The sequence below is a fragment of the Branchiostoma belcheri genome, unplaced genomic scaffold (genome assembly GCF_001625305.1).
Source record: "Branchiostoma belcheri isolate BF01 breed outbred unplaced genomic scaffold, Haploidv18h27 scaffold241, whole genome shotgun sequence".
NCBI lineage: Eukaryota > Metazoa > Chordata > Leptocardii > Amphioxiformes > Branchiostomatidae > Branchiostoma > Branchiostoma belcheri.
The window spans coordinates 2501-22653 of record NW_017803845.1 but is presented as its reverse complement, the minus strand read 5'-3'; the positions used below and the strand labels follow the sequence as shown (position 1 = coordinate 22653).

The 20153-nt window shown below is 43.8% G+C and overlaps 1 protein-coding gene and 1 pseudogene across 1 annotated transcript; one reads left to right on the top strand and one right to left on the bottom strand.

Moving 5' to 3' along the window:
* Nucleotides 1–10342, bottom strand: part of LOC109471236 — a 49823-nt pseudogene extending 39481 nt beyond the window's left edge.
* A 1238-nt stretch (nucleotides 10343–11580) lies between these two features.
* LOC109471237 lies at nucleotides 11581–15412 on the top strand. Its single transcript, XM_019770515.1, has 2 exons — nucleotides 11581–12375; nucleotides 14238–15412. Exons 1-2 carry the CDS (start codon nucleotides 11988–11990, stop codon nucleotides 14780–14782), a joined length of 933 nt encoding a protein of 310 aa, XP_019626074.1. The 5' UTR covers nucleotides 11581–11987; the 3' UTR covers nucleotides 14783–15412.
* Nucleotides 15413–20153: the final 4741 nt, after the last annotated feature.

Genomic DNA, 20153 nt, shown 5'->3' with positions numbered 1-20153 from the left:
AAAATCTATAAGAATTTTTTCTGTTCCTGAAGCCTCGGGGTCGCTACAATCTCTTTGCAAGGTCCAAACTGTTATCTTATAATGTAGTGCAGACTGACTCCCTTAGCATATTATCTAAATCTACATGTATGTCAATTGACTAATTTCTACAGTCTAGTACTTTGCAGCCAGTTCCTGAAGCCTGGTAGGGGCCTGCATGAAAGGGGCACAAATTTTTGACATGACTAATCCTGAGGTCAGATCCTGGTGTGAAGTGACTATCCCGCCTGGGCTCACCTCTTTGTACAGGGAAGTGGCACTTATTTAGACCTCTTCAAGTATCTAAGTAAGTGCCTCTGAGCTAAATCAGGTTTACCTAAATCAGGTTTACCTAAATCAGGTTTGAACAAGCCCTTTCACAGGCTTCTCCCTCGGCCTACTTGTGGGTTAGTGTAAAAGTATCAAAAGTTGCCTATATTATTATACATGCTACAAAGTGATTGGGCAGCAGGCTTCAGTTTGTTAAAATGCCAAGGAGGCTGTATGACTGTTTGTCTGTCTGTGTGTCTGTGAACAGCCTAACTTGTCCCTCCATTGGGTGCCTCGTCTATAAATCATGCATATGTCTATCATGCCTGGGTTGGCTGCCTCTGTCTTGCAGAAAGGAAATGTCGTGTAGTAGCATTTGTATAGATCTAAGTCCTGTGCAAAAGTGAATGACACAGACATAGCGAGGCTACCTATCTAACCTTTCGTCAAGAGTTTCTCGCAGCTCTACGGCCCACATGTTAGTGCCACTAAGAGTAAAGTCATCTTCGTTCATACCACGTCTCATGACGATCTGGAACAAACTTGATGTTGAAAGTACAAAGTAGGGCTGGGAGTGGGAGCTAGGACTTTAAGTCAGACAGAGGGGACTGCCTAAAAGTTTAAAGAAAGCTCCACTCAACTATGTTGAAAAGATTTAACCACCACTTTAGTATTGACATATGCCTTGTTCATGGTTACTGTCATGTTGTTGTGCCACCTGCCATACTACTAGGCCTTGGTAGGTGTATGTACATGTAACTTTATGCAATTGAAATGTAATGGAATGTTATGTATGACGTTTTTATGTACATATAGAATACAACACGGGGTATTCCGTATCGCCCGAGGTATCGGCCCGTTCGGGGGTCGGATCGCCCGACAGCCGCAGGCGAGGGCTAGGACCGAGGGTGATGCGGAATACACCGTGTTGTATTTTATTTATGTCATACCCATCCAAGAAAACACGCCTTTCAATGCAAGATGAGCCAAAAGTTGGTGCCACTGAACCCTAAAACGCAACAACATCAATTCCAACGTCCGGATTCTGTATTCGAATTTTCGAAAGGGGCACATGCAGTTAGGGCGAAACATGTTCGAATCGTTTTATGGAAGCCAGGGAAGCGTTCGATAATGGGTTCCGGACCGGGCCATACCGTAAAGTACGGCCCGGTCTGGAACCCGTTATCGAACGTTATCGCGGCCCGAGTATGATGTAAAGAACTGTACTGTATGTATTAGAATGGCCTTGTTGGCATGGTGGCTTGTAAAGGTGTCCCTATCTCCCGTTCCACAGTGCCTTCCATATGTACATTTTGTATGTGGAAAATTGTAATAATAACAAGTTATGATATGCGGATAGGTCTTAAAATATATAGATTTTGGGCAAAACAAACATACATTTGTACAATCATGCACTATTACCTCCATTTCTTTGTATTTTTGTCCTGGACACATACAATAAGGACGCGCTTGTGGACCACATGATGCTGAATGATGTCTTCTGTGACCAGCAGCATGGCTTTGTGACCGGTAGATCATGTACAACACAGCAAATTGCCACATTAGACCTGTGGACCTAAGCAGTGGAGGCCGGGGAACCCCTAGATGCCATATATCTGGACTTCAGAAAAGCATTCGATTCGGGAGATGGGGTTTTGCACGTAATAAACTTGCGCGTGAAAATATGCAAATTAGCTGATTCCCAAGGGATTAAAAACTTTTTGCTGTTTTAAGCTTTAAGAAAATAAAAATTCAACATAATTTTGCTTGCATTCTAGACTACATAGCCTTGTTTTTGTCAATTTTTCTGTAATTTCAGGTGATTTTGAAAGGTTAAGTTTTCACACGCAAAAAAAGTTGAAATTTGCGCATGAAAGAATTTGTTCAAGAAAGTACGAAATCAAACTTATGGAATGGAGAAAAGCTTCAAATTGTTACATTTTACTGTACAAAACCTCATACTAGTAACTTTTCCATGTATTTCTGACAAATTCAAGTGATTTTCAAAAGGTCAGGTTTCATGGAAGGTATGCAAATTAACTTATTCCCAAGGGACCTACATTTTCAAACAAAAATTTTGGCTAACAGAAGGAAAATTATACCAGAGCACAACATTTTCCTGCCTAAGAATTTGGTACATTTTGTACTTCATATCTTCTACCATATTTCGGGGAGTTTTAATTTTCACGCGCAAATTTTTCACGCGCAAATTTTTCACGCGCAGAAAACCCGTTCCCTCGATTCGGTGCCCCATGCACACCTGATGCACAAACTAAGCCAGTACGGTATACTGGCGGCTGGATCCAGGCCTTCTTAATGGACAGAAGACAGTGAGTCTGCATTGATGGCAAAATGTCAGACTGGGCCAAAGTAACAAGCGGAATTCCCCAGAGATCTGTACTTGGACCGTTTCTTTTTGTTGTCTAAATCAACGACATGCACAGGACTATTACCAGTGCCTGTAACCTCTTTGCGGGTGATGCCAAGGTGTTTTGTCATCAAGCAGACATTAACAACCTGGCAGTTTGGTCCAATGACTGCCAGCTCAGCTTTAATACCGAGAAGTATAAACGCATGCATATATAATCCTTGCCAAGAGTATGAGATCCAAGGCTGCACGTTGGAAGAAACCGGCAAAGAGCAGGACCTGGGAGTAATTGTCGACTGAAATTCCATGCGCATTGCACCACCGCTGCAAACAAGGCATTCCAAATTCTGGGACTCCTCAAGAGCTTTCAACGACTTGACAAGACAACCGTACCCCTGTTGTAAAAACTATGGTTCGGCCCATTATAGAGTATGGAAATGTAATATGGGGTCCATACTCTAAAGGTGACCAGGAACTACAGTGCAGCACAAGGCGACGTGACTTATACCAGAGAAGTGGTGCAGAGATGGTGCAGAGAAAAGGTGCGTACTTCAATTTTTTTCATTTTGAATTCATGACCGCAAACTTGCCTGGAACTTCGTCCGAAAAGACAGGTATTTTGAAAGAACCAAAGGTTAAGTGTTACTGGGGTATTGTGATAATACAGTTGATTTGTTAAAAAACACTGTACAAACTACAATCCACCCACTTGTGCAGCGAGTGTTTGTAAATTTTAATAAATAAACCATTACTCTCTCTCTCTCTCTCTCTCCCCTTCTCTCCATCTCTCTCTCTCCTCCCTTCTCTCTATCCATATATTTATCTATCTATCTCTATCTCTCAATCTCACATGACAAGGCAAAGCTGTCTTACTTCAGTACACGGCTGTAGAGTTCATGTGGGATACCAGTAAGGCAGCCGGCCCCGTCACCAGTATCCGAGTCACAGCCACACGCTCCACGGTGTTCCATGCGCTCCAGCATCGTCTGGGAGTCTCGCAGCACCTGATAATGCAAGGATGGGAGATTACATGTAACATAAGAGTAAGGACGATACAAAAAGTAAATTTCCTTGTCATTTCTTTAGCAAGCTGAGTCAACCCTGCTCCATTGAAACAAGAGTTCCACGATTTCATACCTTTGCCAAATGATGTTAACCGTTCCGACTAACAAAATGATACATTTGTCTCATTGATGAAAATAAGATCATTCATTTCCATCATGGATTTTACCAACCTACCCCTAATTCCGGACTAGTTTGAAAAATCATTGTTGCGGCGTTATGCATGGGTGCATGTACCCACAGAATGGAAGTGTTTGTGTTGATAACGGTAATCTCACAAAGATAGTTCCAGTTCGTACGCTCCAACAACAGACGAGTAAAAAAATCTGATTCGATACTTGTTTGGGGGTTGACGAGCATGTTAAAAATGCAGTATTGATTTTGAAACTGCCGCTTTGGAGCAAGTCGCATAATGGTAAAAAGAGGAATTGTTTGGGACAGATAAACAGTCACAGTTGTAGATTGTGTTTTAGTCACAATTTGTATATTTTGAATAGAAAATCTATCCTCAGATCGACCTGCGTTTATACTAGGTCGGAATTAGGACACTCCTATTGCGATAGAACGTTCCAGTGGCAAAATGACCACAAACCTGCCGTACGTTTTGCGAACCATTACGCTTGGGTGCAAGGCGCTGCACTTTATCTGTCAATATTTAAGCTCATGTTGCGCTGGGTTTGGTCAGACAAACTATTGCGTTTGCATGGAACATAGGTCGGAATTAGGACCCCTCCAGTTTCATTTTGTTGTTTTTAAACATGTTTAAAAACATGATTATCAAATGAACAATGGCACAGTGATAAACTGATGATCATAATTTAAGCAATTCCTTGACTTAAGTAATCTTTCTCTGATAATTCTAAAGCTTAAAAAAAGTAAGGATTCTTCATTTATTCAAAATTTGATAGTACTGTTCCTGCTCATGTATGACACAGTATGCAATTTGTAGAACGCATTTTAAGGTGGTTGACAGTACCGGGGGGGGGAGGGGACTTTTATTAGATTTTGGAGATATGTGCAGGGGTACTATTCTGGAGGGTAATTTTATTCAGGACCTGAGAGTACTAGTTATATTGTTACTAGTGTAACACAAGAGAAAGGAGTAACTCGTTGACTCCTCGGGCTAAGTAGTTAGTGACTCCTATATACTCGTTGTTACACTACTCCCGCTCTTCTCTGAGATTTGCCCTCAAATCTCCAAGTTCGTTTTCCCTGCGGGCACACTCGGCCATTATCTTGCAGGGCCACTTCTGACACCATTGTAACAAGAGAAAGGAGTGACTCTAAGGTTGACTCTGACCCCCGGGAACGAACCTGCGCCACTTGTGCGGCGTGTCAGCTCACAACCAGTGCACCAACCCTTTGGGCACATACCCTAGGTATGTACATTTGAGGTGTGCAGGAGTGCATACCAAAAGTATGTTGCAGTAAAAATATCTTAAAGCACACTATTTCTCAAGGTGGCGATATTATGGACCCTGGTGATATTATGGACACGGATGTTATATTGGCCCCTAGCAACTTGCCCAGCAAAGAGACTCCAAGTTCCTTGCCAAAGTCGCAAGGAACTTGCCCCACAAAGCAACTATAAGCTCTATTAGCCCCACACAGTACATGTAACTCTGGGCTCCAGCGTAAAGCTGGCAAGAAGACTGTACTGACTTGACCACAAGAAACACATTACAGTAACAATGGAAAGTGAGTGCCTAGCCAATTAGAGTACTTTAGATGATCAAAGTCCATCTGATTTCGTCCGTCCAAAGGATTGACCAATGAAATGGCATGTTTTGGTACAAAGTCTAAATTTCCACGTGTAATGTATTGGCACAGTGCCACATTGTTGTCACGTGCAGGGAAATCAATATTATTATTGACTGTCTCAGCAAGACCCAGTCGGTCAACTTTCAAGATTATGAGCCTACAGCTGGGTGCCATCCCAAATTCTACATGCTCCTTTGGGCCATGGAGTACAGGGCTCAAAATACAGGGTGCATGTGCACCTTAGTGCACCCAAATTTAGAGCTGTAAACCCATGTTTTTCTGTGGGTGCATCAGTGCACACAAATATTTTTTGTAGGTTGACATATGTAAAGTTGTTAAATTTACATTTAGTAGTGTACAGCATATTCTTAACATGAAAGTGTCAAAATACTTTGTTATACTTAGTACTTTTCTTTACAAATAAAACATAATTAATTTTGCTGGCATTATTTTAGCTCATATGGTGCACCCAAAAAAATTTTGTGCACCCAATTTTTTAGGTTGGGTGCACCAGTGCACCTTTTTGCAAAAATGAATTTTGAGCCCTGGAGTATACATGTACAAATGTATATGGCACCCAGGCAGGCTTGCACACGTGATTCAACTGTGTATTCAACATGATCAACAACAGGCTATTATTTATCATTTTATGGGGGTACCAACCTTTATTTTTTGGGGTACCACCCATAAATACCTACTAAATGTAGCAAAATGATATAAACTGTTTTCTGTCAGTGACAAATTGCAATTTCATCTCAGAGTTATCAGTATGCCATGGGAAAGGGTTAATTCAACTTACTATGCTGTATTGATTCAACTTACTATGCTACTAAACTGCTTTGGATACCTTTAATAATATTATCAAATGATCCTACATGTACCTTGTGCGATCTGTCTCCCTTGATGTTGACAACAAAGCCTACACCACAGGCATCCTTCTCATAAGCTGGGTCGTAGAGACCCTGCTTCTCTGGGTACCCATAGGGCGGGTCTCTCAGCTCCTCTTCTCTTTCCACTGCCGACATCGTTGTCCTTCAGTTTTAGCTTTACACTGAGCAGTTTTTAACTCACTGAAAAAACATACACAATACATCAAGTCAACAATTGCAGAAATCATCCAATATTTTTGACTGCGAACACGTAAAACGGCTGTTCACAACACTCCGTCCGGAGGTTCAGGCCTCCTTAACGAAGTAACAATGATGCACTGTATACCTAGAACACCCATCTCTGCCACTATTGGACTAGCATATCAAATACCTTCTTCACACTATCAGGCTTCCAATCACAAAACCAAATCAGTACAGCAGTACATGTACATGTTGTTCCCAGTGAATTTTCACTTGTAATAATGTAGCTGGATCGACGGATACAACAATTCTACATCAATACAACAGGGACAGGCAGACACACATACCCAAAACTACATCCTATGCTCAGTTCTGGATAGTCCACGTTTTCACAACTGTGCCTGGGGCAAATATACATCCTTGGATATGCGAAGACTATCCAGAACCCTGCCTGATCCAAACCATACCCCTGTTATGCATACGATATGCATCTCTCGTAAAAAGGACTAATAGAGTACTAGTGTAACAGGCCAAAAAATACCCCTGGTCAGAATATACTCTGGTATGTTACACTCACTCACAGCACCTGAAAAACATGGCAGTCGGAAAACCCTACAATTTCCCCTTCCAAGGTCTAGCTTCTGCAGATTACTAGTACTTACACTATATCTGAATAAAGGGGCACCAATAGCCATATCATGCAACATTTTTGCACCAAAAAATTTGAAATTTTTATTTAAAGAAACGTTGATGTGGTTGTCTACTTACAATTTCAACATATTTGTACTATTATTGCACAATTTTGACATTTATAGTTGGTAATAAAACAGCCCACTCCCATCAAGGTATTGCTGTTAATTGCAGCTTGAATATTAAGAATGATTAATATGAGTTGTACACATACACAGGACTGGATTTGCCAGAGTGCCCAAGAATTTACGTACGGTATACAAAATATCATATCATTATAAGCTGACTGGCAAGACATCAAAGAAGCAATGTTGTACGTCGATGAAGGTTAGACATCCAGGTAATACGATACGCCAAAAAGCACTAGGTTGTGCTTATAAACCTGTTTCCCCCTCTGGTCTCTCAGTCACTGACGAAAGCTAGTGGATACTAGCTGAAACGTCTGACGTTTTCAAAATCATATCCAGTTGCTTGAGTAACTGCTTTTTGGCGTAAGCAATGTTGTAGTAACACATGGGTACATATTACCTCAGTCTCCTCCTGCACATGCAATGTGCAGGTGCATGTATGGCTACTGGTTAGAACCGGTTTAGAAGTGTACCTTTGAACCTTGAACATGCCAAAACAATTGAATATGCTACATTGAAGAGGAGAGGAAGGGTACATTTTACCCTCAGGTCAGGGCTATATATATATATTACACAGTAGCCTAAGGGCTTATGAAAAAAAAATGTTACATGTTTCCTGACCAACCCCAGAAAAAACTGTCGACCCTAGCCTTCTTTTGTGCATACCTGCAACAACCCTAGCCCATCCCTACAAGGGACATACATTTTTCAAGCTGATCGACCTTTTCTAGCTCCATGATCTGACACCTAAGTGAAGAAACATTGTACAATCAGTTATCCAACATTGACATTGAATTTGAAAATACTTGGTTTAACAGTATGTAAGTTGGGTCAGTAGAGATTGCCAAAGTCTTTACAAAAAAAGAAGTGTCCATAGGCGACAATTCTCCGTGAAGTTTTATATTTTGCAGATTGAGAACAGTATAGTGTATGTAAACAGTGTGTGATCACTTAACTGGTAACAATGTATCGTAAAAATGGCTAAATCCCTGGTCTAATAATCTAGCCTGATAAAATAAATCGCGCTTCTGGTGGCCACCTGCCCAGAGGTTTGCCGCCCCGCTTGGGGAAACAGTTGCACACTGACTGGTATAAACACAGGCTACATAAAATCAACAACACCACAATCTAAATACTAGTATATGAACAAAGTCAGCTTTCATAACAATATCTTTCATTTACTACATATTATTCATTTGAGAAGGTAACAATCACAGTAGGTGCATTTACCAGAATCCCAAAAGATACTTGCAACCATTATGCACAACAGCCACCTAATATCTGCCACATAACCTCGGCTACCAGACAACTACCAAAACCTACGGCCTATTCCACAGGATTGTAAAAGTAGGCATGTTTCTAAAACATTCATTTACTTCAATATCAAAACTCTACGGTGAAAATAAAAAGATGTGCATCATCACAGACATAATGCACACCACATGCGTACAGAGCAATGCATTTTTACTGCGAACATCTTCCAAAAACGGCCCCATGGCTTTTCCTGGGGACGAAACATCTGGTACTACTTATCGACCCCTCCCCACATCTGCTTGAGGCATCCACACCCACCCCCCCCCCCATTCAAAACAACGGGTTTTTCTGGATCATTCCAATTTGCCTCATAAATGTAGGGGTGCATCTAAAATATTACATTGACCACGAAAACAGCAACGGTAAAAATAAAGACACGTGCATCAACACGGGCTAGCCTGCAGTCGACGTATAAAATTGCATGCTGATTAAAACAAAGGGAACCCCGTGTTCTAGCTGTGAACACGAAAAAACGCCTGCTCACAACACTCCGTCCTGTGGTCATAAAAAAGGAAATAAAACGGAATAAAAAAGATAGCATGGTGGCAAAACTTCCCTGGCAAATTTCCCTCCCAATTTGTTGAATTGGTTATACTGCCAGCATAGTCTGTGTATAATGTCCTTGGTTAGAGTTTGGCTCCTGTGAGGACACTATGAGTCAATAGGGGGGTGAAGTCTGTCATCTCTCATGACCTCTCACAGCTATCATGACTATTGTAATTCCCAGTGTGTCACATGATTCAGGACAATGGAAGCAAAGCCCAGTCATTCATAAGTCATTTGAAGTTGGCCAGGCAGTATTCATTTGCGAGACAGAGACATGTAACGTTACCATTTGCCAGCTGAGGTCCAGGAGGTAGAACTGTACCATAACGCTTTTCCAGACATCTGCTTGGGTGGGCGGGGTGCTAGTAATGTATATCCACGATTTACAATCTCAAAGAGTCAAACGGCTAATCTATTCAAAACAGAGACTAAAGTTAACGTCTCTAATTTGCAAGTAACTATAATGTGTTTTGAATTCGCATTGTGGACGTCACCAATTCGTAAAGGGGACGTCACCGTGAAAATAAAACCACCGCATAAATTTCTGAATTTACAGTAACGTTACGTAGACCGGAAGCCTCGAAGCGTGCTGTGCTGGCTATTTCTGTTCGAAGCTAAAATTAAAAACAAATAGGTCAGATGTCAACAGACTAGCACATGTGCACTGCCTCAAAATCATGGAAAATCCCACTCACCCTGTGCCGCTGCCACGAACGCCATGGCAATTTTGATCAATAAACGAACATTTATTTTCGACAAAGTAGAAAGACAGTATTTTTTCTCGTGTCCTAGCTCTTCTAGCTACCGGCTTGTAGCAACAGACGAACGAACGTGCCAAAAAACGCAGGCCTTTCTCTGATTAGAGTAGAGTAGAGTAGCATCTAGGCCCAGGTACTAGGACACCAGGCAACCTCAATGCTTGACGTTTTACGTATGCTATTTCCTGGCTATATGAATCAACATTCACGCTCACCTGTAAGACGATCGGCACTTCTGCGTTTTACATAGCCAGCAGGTAACCAGTTGATTAGCACTGCAACTGTTTGGTGTGGAACGTGCCTCCCTTACCGGACGCCAGTCCACAAATGGCCAGTTGTGTTGTCGGGCCAAAGAGGATACCCCCGGACTAGACCAATCATAGTAGGGGGGTAATATTGCTTGAAGCACATGAAAGGTGTATACAATCCAGTTTCCATATTCTATATCTCCCTCTGTCCAAATTGCTATTTATTCTGATTCTCTTTCACACTTTTGGATAAAGGGATTTTCCACTCTAGCAATATTTCTTTAGTGCTAGCTCATTATATCCCCCCCTTGAAATCATTTTAGCACACGTCTTATACTAGAGTAGAGCAGAGTTTACGGTTATGAAAGAAAGGTAACGTTATAAACTCTTTAATAAAAAGGGTAACGTTGAAGCTAGAATGAGTGTGTCTGCTTTCCCTCCTAAGGTAAAGGGTAGTCCCATAGAGTCTTTATGAAGGCGAGGGGGCCCTATGGGTGCTATGTCAAGTCAAGTTACTATGTCTTGGCATGGTATTGGAAGGCGGAGTCCATCCCCCTCTTTTTAGACATACCAACGTCAGGCATGTCAGTTAGCCATTTTACGTGTTTTATAGCTAATATAGTTGAATGAATTTCAGGAAGTCGTGTGCCTTTTCCAAAGCAAAGGGCATAACATCTAGTTGGAATTGCTCGTGATGACCTCGCCACTTTTTATATAAACTTCATCATTGAGGTAACACCATATTGCTGAACTATATTAAACGTTGTTATATATCAATCATTTCTGTTAAAAAAAAATTAAATAATATGTTGTATAAGAAAGATATCGAGATACGTAATTAAAACAGATCGGTTTTCGATAAACTCCACTCAACAGATACAGACGTTATAAAAGCTAGGGACAGCTAGGGACCATCCATTAACTACCTTTCAGCATGCCCCAGAACAAAACAGAAGGCCACTTGCCCGTGCATTTAATGCAGTATTACACAGCAGTATGTTATATAAATCATCGCCAAGCACAGTACGATATACTGGACTATGAATATTACCAATAGAATTGTTAGATTTCTCCCAACACTGAAGTGTAAGCATAGCAGCCCCACATATTCCCGCTGACTACAGGTGTATTAATGGCCTTTCCCACAGGCTCTAAAAAAGGTATGTTCAACGGCATGGTGCTGGCCCCACCGTGTTTCGCGCCACGTGCTAGGATCACGAGGTAAACGTTACGCCTTTCATGCACTGAACATGCAGTGAGCACGCTGCTACCATGCCTCGAGATCTGACCAATCACCGTCATGATAGTGACGGGACCACCAACCACAGAATAGTGCGTACGAGCGGACAGATGGCCATTCACAACATTGCGGTCGTCTGACAGAGGCGGGCGCGTGCAGAAATTTTCCTACACGATTTTTATTTACTCTGTGTGCCAGGAGAACTTGCAGTGTAGCACAGACATCAAAGTATATTTCATATCCTGACACCGTTATTGTTCATGCCGGTCTAGATTCAACAGCTTGGGTAGACGGTATATTCAGCGGCTGTTGGCGTGGTTGTCTGTGAAAATAATTTGTTGACACGGTTCGTTGTTTCCTCGACTCCTTTTCTACAGTCACCTATCATTTCAGTAGTCTTCCATCGTTCCACTACCGTCCCCTATCTGCCCTGACAACTGAAGTTTAACCGTGCGTATCTTCTACGGGACAAGCTGAAATAAACATTTTTATTCGGAAACAAGTTACGAAGAAGATGGCAGAATACAACCAGTATCATCCCAAGTACGCTGTCGACATTCGGTCTCTGTTGTCCGGTGGCAGTGACGACCAACTACCCTTAGATGAAGAGGGCTGGCCTGAGTGGGGAGCCTACCGTACGCATCCGGCCCGCATCAGGAAGCCGGTAGATCCCACATCCATCCGACGGGTAGAGAACGCGATCTTCCGTAAGTGGTGGCTGGAGCAGCCCGAGCTAGGCCTGAAGGACAGCCGTGGGGAGTCGCCTGAATCTATCTCCACGGGCGGCAGCGAGTATGACGCCGAGGATGAGGTGGAGTGTACTGTTAGCGGGTCGGACATGGGAGACGTCCCCACCGAGTACAGCGTCTCTGGAATCAGACGGCACGAAATGCCAGTTATAGGTATGATAACCAAGTTACGTTTTCTCTGTACCCCTTTTTATTACACCTTTATCCTTTTCATTTACACCAACAAAGCGTGGCGACTTGTAGAGCCTCTTCTATAATACGCTGTACTTACTTCCCATATAACTGTAAGAAACAGGAGGAGACAGTAAAAATCCCTTCTGGTCCCGGGCCGGGGTTCGAACCCACAACCTCTTGGGCACCAGAGCTAAAAGGTCTAGACCCGTTTGCCGAATCTGTTGGTAGCGCCTATAAACACTTGATACCGTCTACAGTCGAGTAAGGCTTCTTCCCGTCTGTTAGGATCTGTTCTCGTGGATCTGTTAGTAATAAAAGAACAGCTGTTCCTATAACAAGATCTAACAGTAGCTGTCCTGAAAATGTAGCTCCTGACCAAATGTTTTGTCCCAGGCAAATTGAAGATGCATTGTCCTGGAAATGCCTTTTCGAATTTCATTAAATCAAGTGCAACAGATTTCAAGAGAGACTTTGAGAGCTGTCACAGACAGATTTGAATATATCGTAAGGTGGAATAACGTAGCTAAATATACAATGTATAAAAGACTGCTTGGTTATTAGAAAAAATTCCGAAATTTACTATGATCCACTCGATTCAGTCGATTGTATATAATTTATTTATACCAGCCCTTGTTTTTTAGTATAAATTAGTAAACGTTATGTTTTAGTTGTTTGTTTGTTGTTGTTTTTTTCATTCTATACCTCTTTGTACTATCTTCTGTAGTTCTTACCACATTGTACCTTACAGTACAAATTATTGCCGTGAAATTAAGTTCTCTGTAAAGATCGTTTTCTCACTAGTCAAGCTTCACAGTCGATTGTTGCCGGCCCGCGTTCCGGCCCCTATAAATGCAAACATAGCAGCAGCATGCACGTGACGAAGAACATGAATTCGCCCTGCATGGTTCGCGAAGTGCGTTGTTTGTATGCAAGATTAGTACCCTGCGGTGCACCAGAAACCAAGCGCGGCTTACTAATGTTAGCCTTCAAAACTTCACGACCTCGCCACACAAAGCCTTTTTACCTTCGCCAAGAAGGTTATGTTTTCCATATAACTTGTTATAGCGTGTCTGCGTGTGTGTGGTTTAGCATGACAACTCAAGAAGCTTTAGATGTCAATAAACATGATTTATTCAAGACATAGCCTCATTTGCATGGTAATGTATGAGGAAGTGCTAGAATAGCTGTCATTGGGTGGAGAATATGACCAACTGATATGATCCATGATAGATATGAAAGGAGGACCTTATTTTCATAATCTGATGTATAATTTCGTCAGAATGGCTAACATCATTTGCGACTGTATGAGGTCGTGGAACACTTGTTTCATTATTTTCATTATCATTTCTTACCTTACATACACATAAGTATTTAACCTCCTTGGTATGACATGCCGCCTTCGTAAAATTTCTGGTTTAGTGCTTGATATGATTTCTGATTTAAAATATGTCAATAATCTGACCCACCATCTTTGTACTTTGCTCAGTACACGTAAAATTTATCTATATTTAGCTCGTTTGTCAACATGCACATTTGCGCCTTCTTTGGAAAGCGAAAATAGTCTCCACCAGAATCCTTTGCATGCTGAATCGAAATCGTAAAAGCCTGCGTAAAAGGATATGTAATTAGCCAAGGATTGTGTGTGCCGCCACAATAGTCGGCAATAGGACAAATTGGCCTGCTTGTCCTACCATGGACGGCTAACTACCATTATTAGGCCGATTTCGACTATTTGTTTAGCCTACAATGGAGTCTAATGGAGACTAGGCAAAAAGAGGTGAGGGGTGGCTTTTTTTTTAAATGACAAACCTAACCATAACATTTGTACCCTGTTTCCACAGGTACCTACGTTCACAAGACCATTCTACCTGGCTTTCACTACAAGGTTCGCGTGTTGAACACTAAAAGGTTCCTATTTGGCGGCCGAGCTCTGAGACTGCAAGAGGTGGGACGAGGTTATGGGAAGCGCATCACCTTTCAGGGTGACAAGCTGAACAAGAACAGCAACTACTTCTGGTCTGATTCACATCCCAACGGCTTTGGCTTCAGCATCGTGGCCGTCAATACTAACGACGAGTACACTCTATGCAGTATGGACGGACGACCCATCGGCAAGGTACATGTAGGGAGCGTCCCTCTACCACAACGGGAGGTCGCTTCTGAAATCGTGGACGGTAAAGCCATCAAAAGAGTCCTAGTGACCATGACGTGCACAGTACAGTATGAAGAAGAACGGCACGGTTTTCGCTCTATTCTTCAAGATGAAGACTTTGTTGTGACGGGGATAGCCTTGGTGGAGAAGGACAAGGGCTCCCGACAAGCACATCTTAAAACAATCGAAGATATCACACTGCCTATCATCGGCAGGTGTTTCTTCAGTAACTAAGGCTAAACGGCATATTATCTTCTCAAGTTGTCCCGATGGTTGATAGGTTAAGTGTACGTTATGCTGAATATGCTTTCTGTATGAACCTATTGAAATGTTATGTATATATAGTATCACAAATATAAAGCATGTTGTATTTTGAGATAGAAGGCAGTTTTGTAAATAAGAAGGTTGGCTAGGGGATGATGCTAAACAAGCTACATGTAACATGAGCATCACGATTTGCACGCATGAAAACTGAGCAAACGTACGTGTATAAAGTTGTCAAAATTTTGATGGTATCAAATTCATATCGCTTGCCTTGTATAATCATTTATTGGCCTTTCTTGCGCCAACTGTTCGCGTCTCTTCGAGCTTAGCGCATGTTGATTTTTTAAAACTTGATAGAATAATATTCACAGCTAATGTAGAGGTCAACATAGTAGATGGTACCGTCTAATTTTTGTTCTTTATTCCTTGGATTGTAAGCAAATCAGACCAAAGATTAAAACTTATCAGCATTGCTGTGAAAATATTTGGAGATGAATAATATAAATTAGACAATGTTTCATATAATATAATGTGATGCACTTGATATTTTGTTTCCTCATGGCTGAATAGAAATATAGTTTACCAGTGCAGAATGATAAACGATGCTTTGTGTGTTTTATTGGGTAAGTTAGATTTAGCCTAGGCTAGCTGAAAAAAATAGAAACTTTGAATCAGTGTTCTAGCCAGCCTGAATTTTTTTCCGTCAACTCACATATCGGGCGCGACAATCCTAGGGGGGGTCCGGGGCATGCTCCCCCGGGAAAATTTTAAAATCTAGAATGACCCGAGAAGTTTCAAGTCAGCTCGGATTTTACTCCATATGATAGATACTTGGCCTAGCCATGTAAAGAATGAGACCCCGTTCATGATGCAAAAATCAAACCGGTTTCATTCGTAGCTACGATCCGAGCAGAAACGGTTTGCAATTTGTGGCCACGATACAAATTTGCACCCGCGCTCAAAAAGGTTACATCGTTATGATCGAGAAGTGTCGTCATCGCTGTCTCTACACTCTATAGGTCTAGAGCTGGGATGATCGTGGAATAACACATTAAGTTCGTTGTAAAAAAAAAAGCCAGGTAATGCGATCTCTCCCGCTGAGTAGCCACCTTTGTGTGTTGCAGGCGTTTCAGGAGCAGTCGGCGTGCGATCAGAGCCCCCCCCAAAAATAAGGAGTTGTATGTGATCCTGCGCCACGAGCCTAAGTTGTACTTAACCTTTAGGGCTGAGCCGGTCGGGCTGGGACCAGAAGCGAGACGGGAATGTCCGGGGCTGTGCTTGGCTCGCTCGTCGGGTCGAGCCCGGACCTGGCGATGTAACTGACTCGTGAACGCTCTCAGCTCCGCGGTCGGGGGTTTGCTCTCGATCTCCCGCTCCGCTTCGGCCGGCGCGAAGCAGCCGACTTAGAACTGGTACGGACCAGGGGAATCCGACTGTCTAATTAAAACATAGCATTGCGATGGCCGTCGGGCGGTGTTGACGCAATGTGATTTCTGCCCAGTGCTCTGAATGTCAAAGTGAAGAAATTCAACCAAGCGCGGGTAAACGGCGGGAGTAACTATGACTCTCTTAAGGTAGCCAAATGCCTCGTCATCTAATTAGTGACGCGCATGAATGGATTAACGAGATTCCCACTGTCCCTATCTACTATCTAGCGAAACCACAGCCAAGGGAACGGGCTTCAGCGGGGGAAAGAAGACCCTGTTGAGCTTGACTCTAGTCCAACTCTGTGAAGGGACATGAAAGGTGTAGCATAGGTGGGAGGCCTTTGGGCCGTCGGTGAAATACCACTACTCTCATCGTTCCTTTGCTTACTGGGTGAGGCGGCCACGGCACCGGCGGAAAGCGAGCCCCTCGCGGGCTTTTCCTTCTGGCGTTAAGCGCACTGGCCGGCCGCGATCATCGGCATCGCGGTCGTCAGCCGGGCGCGATCCGCTCCCAAGACAGTGGTCGTGTTTAAGTGAAATCACCCAAGGCGGTTTACATGTGGTTTATCCCGAAGCCGGTTTCAAGTGGATCCATGTGAACGCTCCGAAATCACATTGAAAGCGCCTCGATCCCAAGCCACTTCTAGAGGTGGTTTCGAATCGGTTTTCCCGCATCGCGATTTGCGTCTGAACGCAATGGGATTTCAATGTAACTTCGCCTGGTCATGGATTACGGGGTGATATTTCTTTATTTATATACAATACCAACGTTTACGTGGCAGCAACTTAAAGAGCAGTAATGGTCAAATAATGTGTCCGTTCTAGGGCGAGCTTCACCGCCTCTGGCGGGACCACGTTGGCATTCGGCCGAGATACGCTGGGAGGGGGCATCAGCAAGCAGGTCGTTGACCTCTGACATTAATAACACGCCACCTTGCGTGTTATCATCAAATAGCAATAAATGTAGCTCAAGCGAATTGTAATCGGACACGGTTTCACCAGATGTGAGGAATGTGAGTTACCCGAATCGCGGTTTGGGTGATTTCACTTAAACACGACCAGTGTCAGGCGGGGAGTTTGGCTGGGGCGGTACATCTGTCAAAGAGTAACGCAGGTGTCCTAATGCCCGCGTCACATTGCGCGTAAATCGATCGGCCGACTAGTCGGCGAGCTCTAAACGACATTTACGGCCGTAGTACGCCCGATGTTCCGTCGAGCATCGCGCGAATTTTCGGGATCGCCGGCGATTTTTTTAAGTCGGCCGAAGCTCGCTGACACGCGAAACGTGTTCTTAACATGAGCGACTAGTCGCCGGCGAGTAGCTCGCCCCTGTGCGGCCGAGAGTCGACCGATATTCGGACGTAGATCCCACGAGTCTCGGCCGTATTTCGTCTTTGAAAATCGGGCGACGGTAGCTGAATACGGTCGACCCTCGCGCGAGCTTCGCGAAATATTCGGGCGACCCTCTTCCGTACCTCGCCCGACTTGCGCAATGTTTTTAAAATCGTGCGTGCTTCGAGCGAGCTTCGTGCCAGTGTCGGACGAAGGTTCTACGAGCCTCGGCCGAGCTCCTGTGAAGTCATTACTTATTCAGCACCTGTGACATTTATTTGAGATTGCATTGACAATATGAGGAGAGAATGCTGTGCAAAGAAGTTTAAAGTGGGAAGAGGTTGCACAGTCCTCAGCCCACTATCTTGGCCTCCAAGCAAAAGCTCCAGTGGCACGGGATAGACCGAGACAACTGGTTTGCATGGGGGTTGCAGCGGGTGTTGTTAGCCAGCAGCAGCTCCCCCGGGATCCGTCCCACCATGGTTGAACCTGCCAGGAGCGGGGGGAGCGCTGCAGGTGGACCTGCTAGTTCCCCTCCCCGCCCCGGTGGTATCGCAACCCAGGGTCATTGCTGTCACCGTTGCCCGGGGAGTACCACTAGGAGGTCAACACTCCGACTTTCCCCCATCCCCCCAACCTGTTCCTCGCTGCTGTAATGCTTGCTGCCAAAAAGAACATTAACCCTGAAGATTGCATCGACATGACATACCGACTTGACGGGAGCTTGTTCAACCTTCGTAGACTGAAAGCTCCAACCAGAGTCAAGCACGAGACCATCCTCGAGCTGCAGTATGCTGACGACGCTGCCATCGTTGGCCGTTCAGCTGCTGGCCTGCAGAGGAACCTCGACACCCTCGACACTGCACTGTATACCCGTGCCGGTCTGGGTATCAACACCGGAAAGACAGAAGTGATGTTCCAGGGTCAAGGTTCTAGCTCCCCCCGTATACAGATCAAGGGCACACAGCTGAAGAATGTCCGATCATTCACATTCCTGGGATCAGTCCTGACCTCACCTTCTGACGCCACTGACGACGTCCAGAGGCGAATCGGACTTACATCTGATTCTTTCGGACGCCTCTCGAGCAGAGTTTTTCTGAATAAGGACTTAGCTACACAGACAAAGGTCGCGGTTTACAAGGCAGTATGCTTGTCCATCCTGCTTTACGCCAGCGAGACCTGGACTCGCTACAGACGACACATACGACTCTTGAGCGCTTCCACATCCGATGCCTACAAAGAATTCTCGGACTCAAATGGTGGCACAAGGTCCCTCACGTCGAAATACGTCGGAGGGCCAACGTCGACCCCATGGAGACCATCTTACTACAGAGACAGCTGAGATGGACTGGTCACCTAATCCGCCTACCCCCTAACCGTCTGCCAAGACAAGTCCTCTATGGTGAGCTAACACATGGCAGGAGGGCGGTCGGAGGACAGTATAAGCGTTTCAAGGACTGCTTAAAACACAACTTGAAAAAATGTGACATTCCCACCCAAGACTTGGAACACTGCGCAGCAGACAGGAGTGGGTGGAGGAGCGCCTGCACGGCCGGGTCACAGCTCTATACGAGGAGACTCAATGAGCTGTCGGAGCCGGGAGGGCAAAACGCCACCTCAGAAGGGAAAGAGGAGGGAGGACATCGTCGGCACCCGACGGTCAGCCATAAGCAAGCATTGACAGTATACTGTGTAAAGTTTGCAGGAGCAACGTCCCACTGATTGTTAACGTTATATTTACGAGAAAGTATAAAAATAGACAAAATCGTCCTTTTTGTCCTTTTGTTACATCAACATTCGTTAATAAATAAAAGCACTTTAAAAAGATGACGAGGTTTTAACTATATAAGGCCAAATGCCTAGATTTTGACCTCAACTGATTAAACGCACATGAAATTCTTTACTCTTGTCCCTTTAGGAAGTGTGTGGCCTTATTTCAGATGATTGTATAAGAAATTGACGTTTACACTTGTTCATTCTGGAATGAGGTTGCCTTTGTTCTTAGGGTGCCCACAATAACGTCATGTGATACATATTACTTACTAGTTGAGGTTTATATTGCATGGGTCTTTTTACCTCTGTCTACTTTGTTGATCATGACATTGAATGGCTAACTTGTTTACCGGAAGATTCATACTATTTTAGACAGAAGTATACAGGCAAAGTTTTAGAACAATATATCTTATTAGCTTTAATTGTTCAGGTACGCGTGTGTAAAAAGATTTTGACTTAATGATAATCATTATGTCTTCTTGTACGTTTTGGTTGAATGGTCTAGAGATCGTGCGAGCATCGATAGATCGTCGGGCGACGTACGCCCGTGTGTCGAGCGAGCATCGGCCGACTCCGGTCTGGTTAAAAAGGTGGTCGTTGTGTTAACCAGACGGTAGTATAAATTTGTGGCTCTTGTGGTAGTATTTGAGTTGGATCTTTCACAGAATTCCTGTTTATATTTCTATTTTATTCTGCCATTCCGCTCCAATACTTTGCTAAAAATATTACGACAGGTCAAACATAAAAATTGGCCAAACTATTCATTTTTAGGTGGACACACTGGCCTTGCTTCATCTGCGTGCCATGTC

What these genes read in the sequence shown, in the direction of transcription:
- LOC109471237 (XM_019770515.1), top strand. Translation starts at nt 11,988, where the DNA reads ATGGCAGAATACAACCAGTATCATCCCAAGTACGCTGTCGACATTCGG. An exon ending in GCACGAAATGCCAGTTATAG is followed by an intron (nt 12,376 to 14,237) that starts GTATGATAACCA and finishes CTGTTTCCACAG; the next exon opens with GTACCTACGTTCACAAGACC.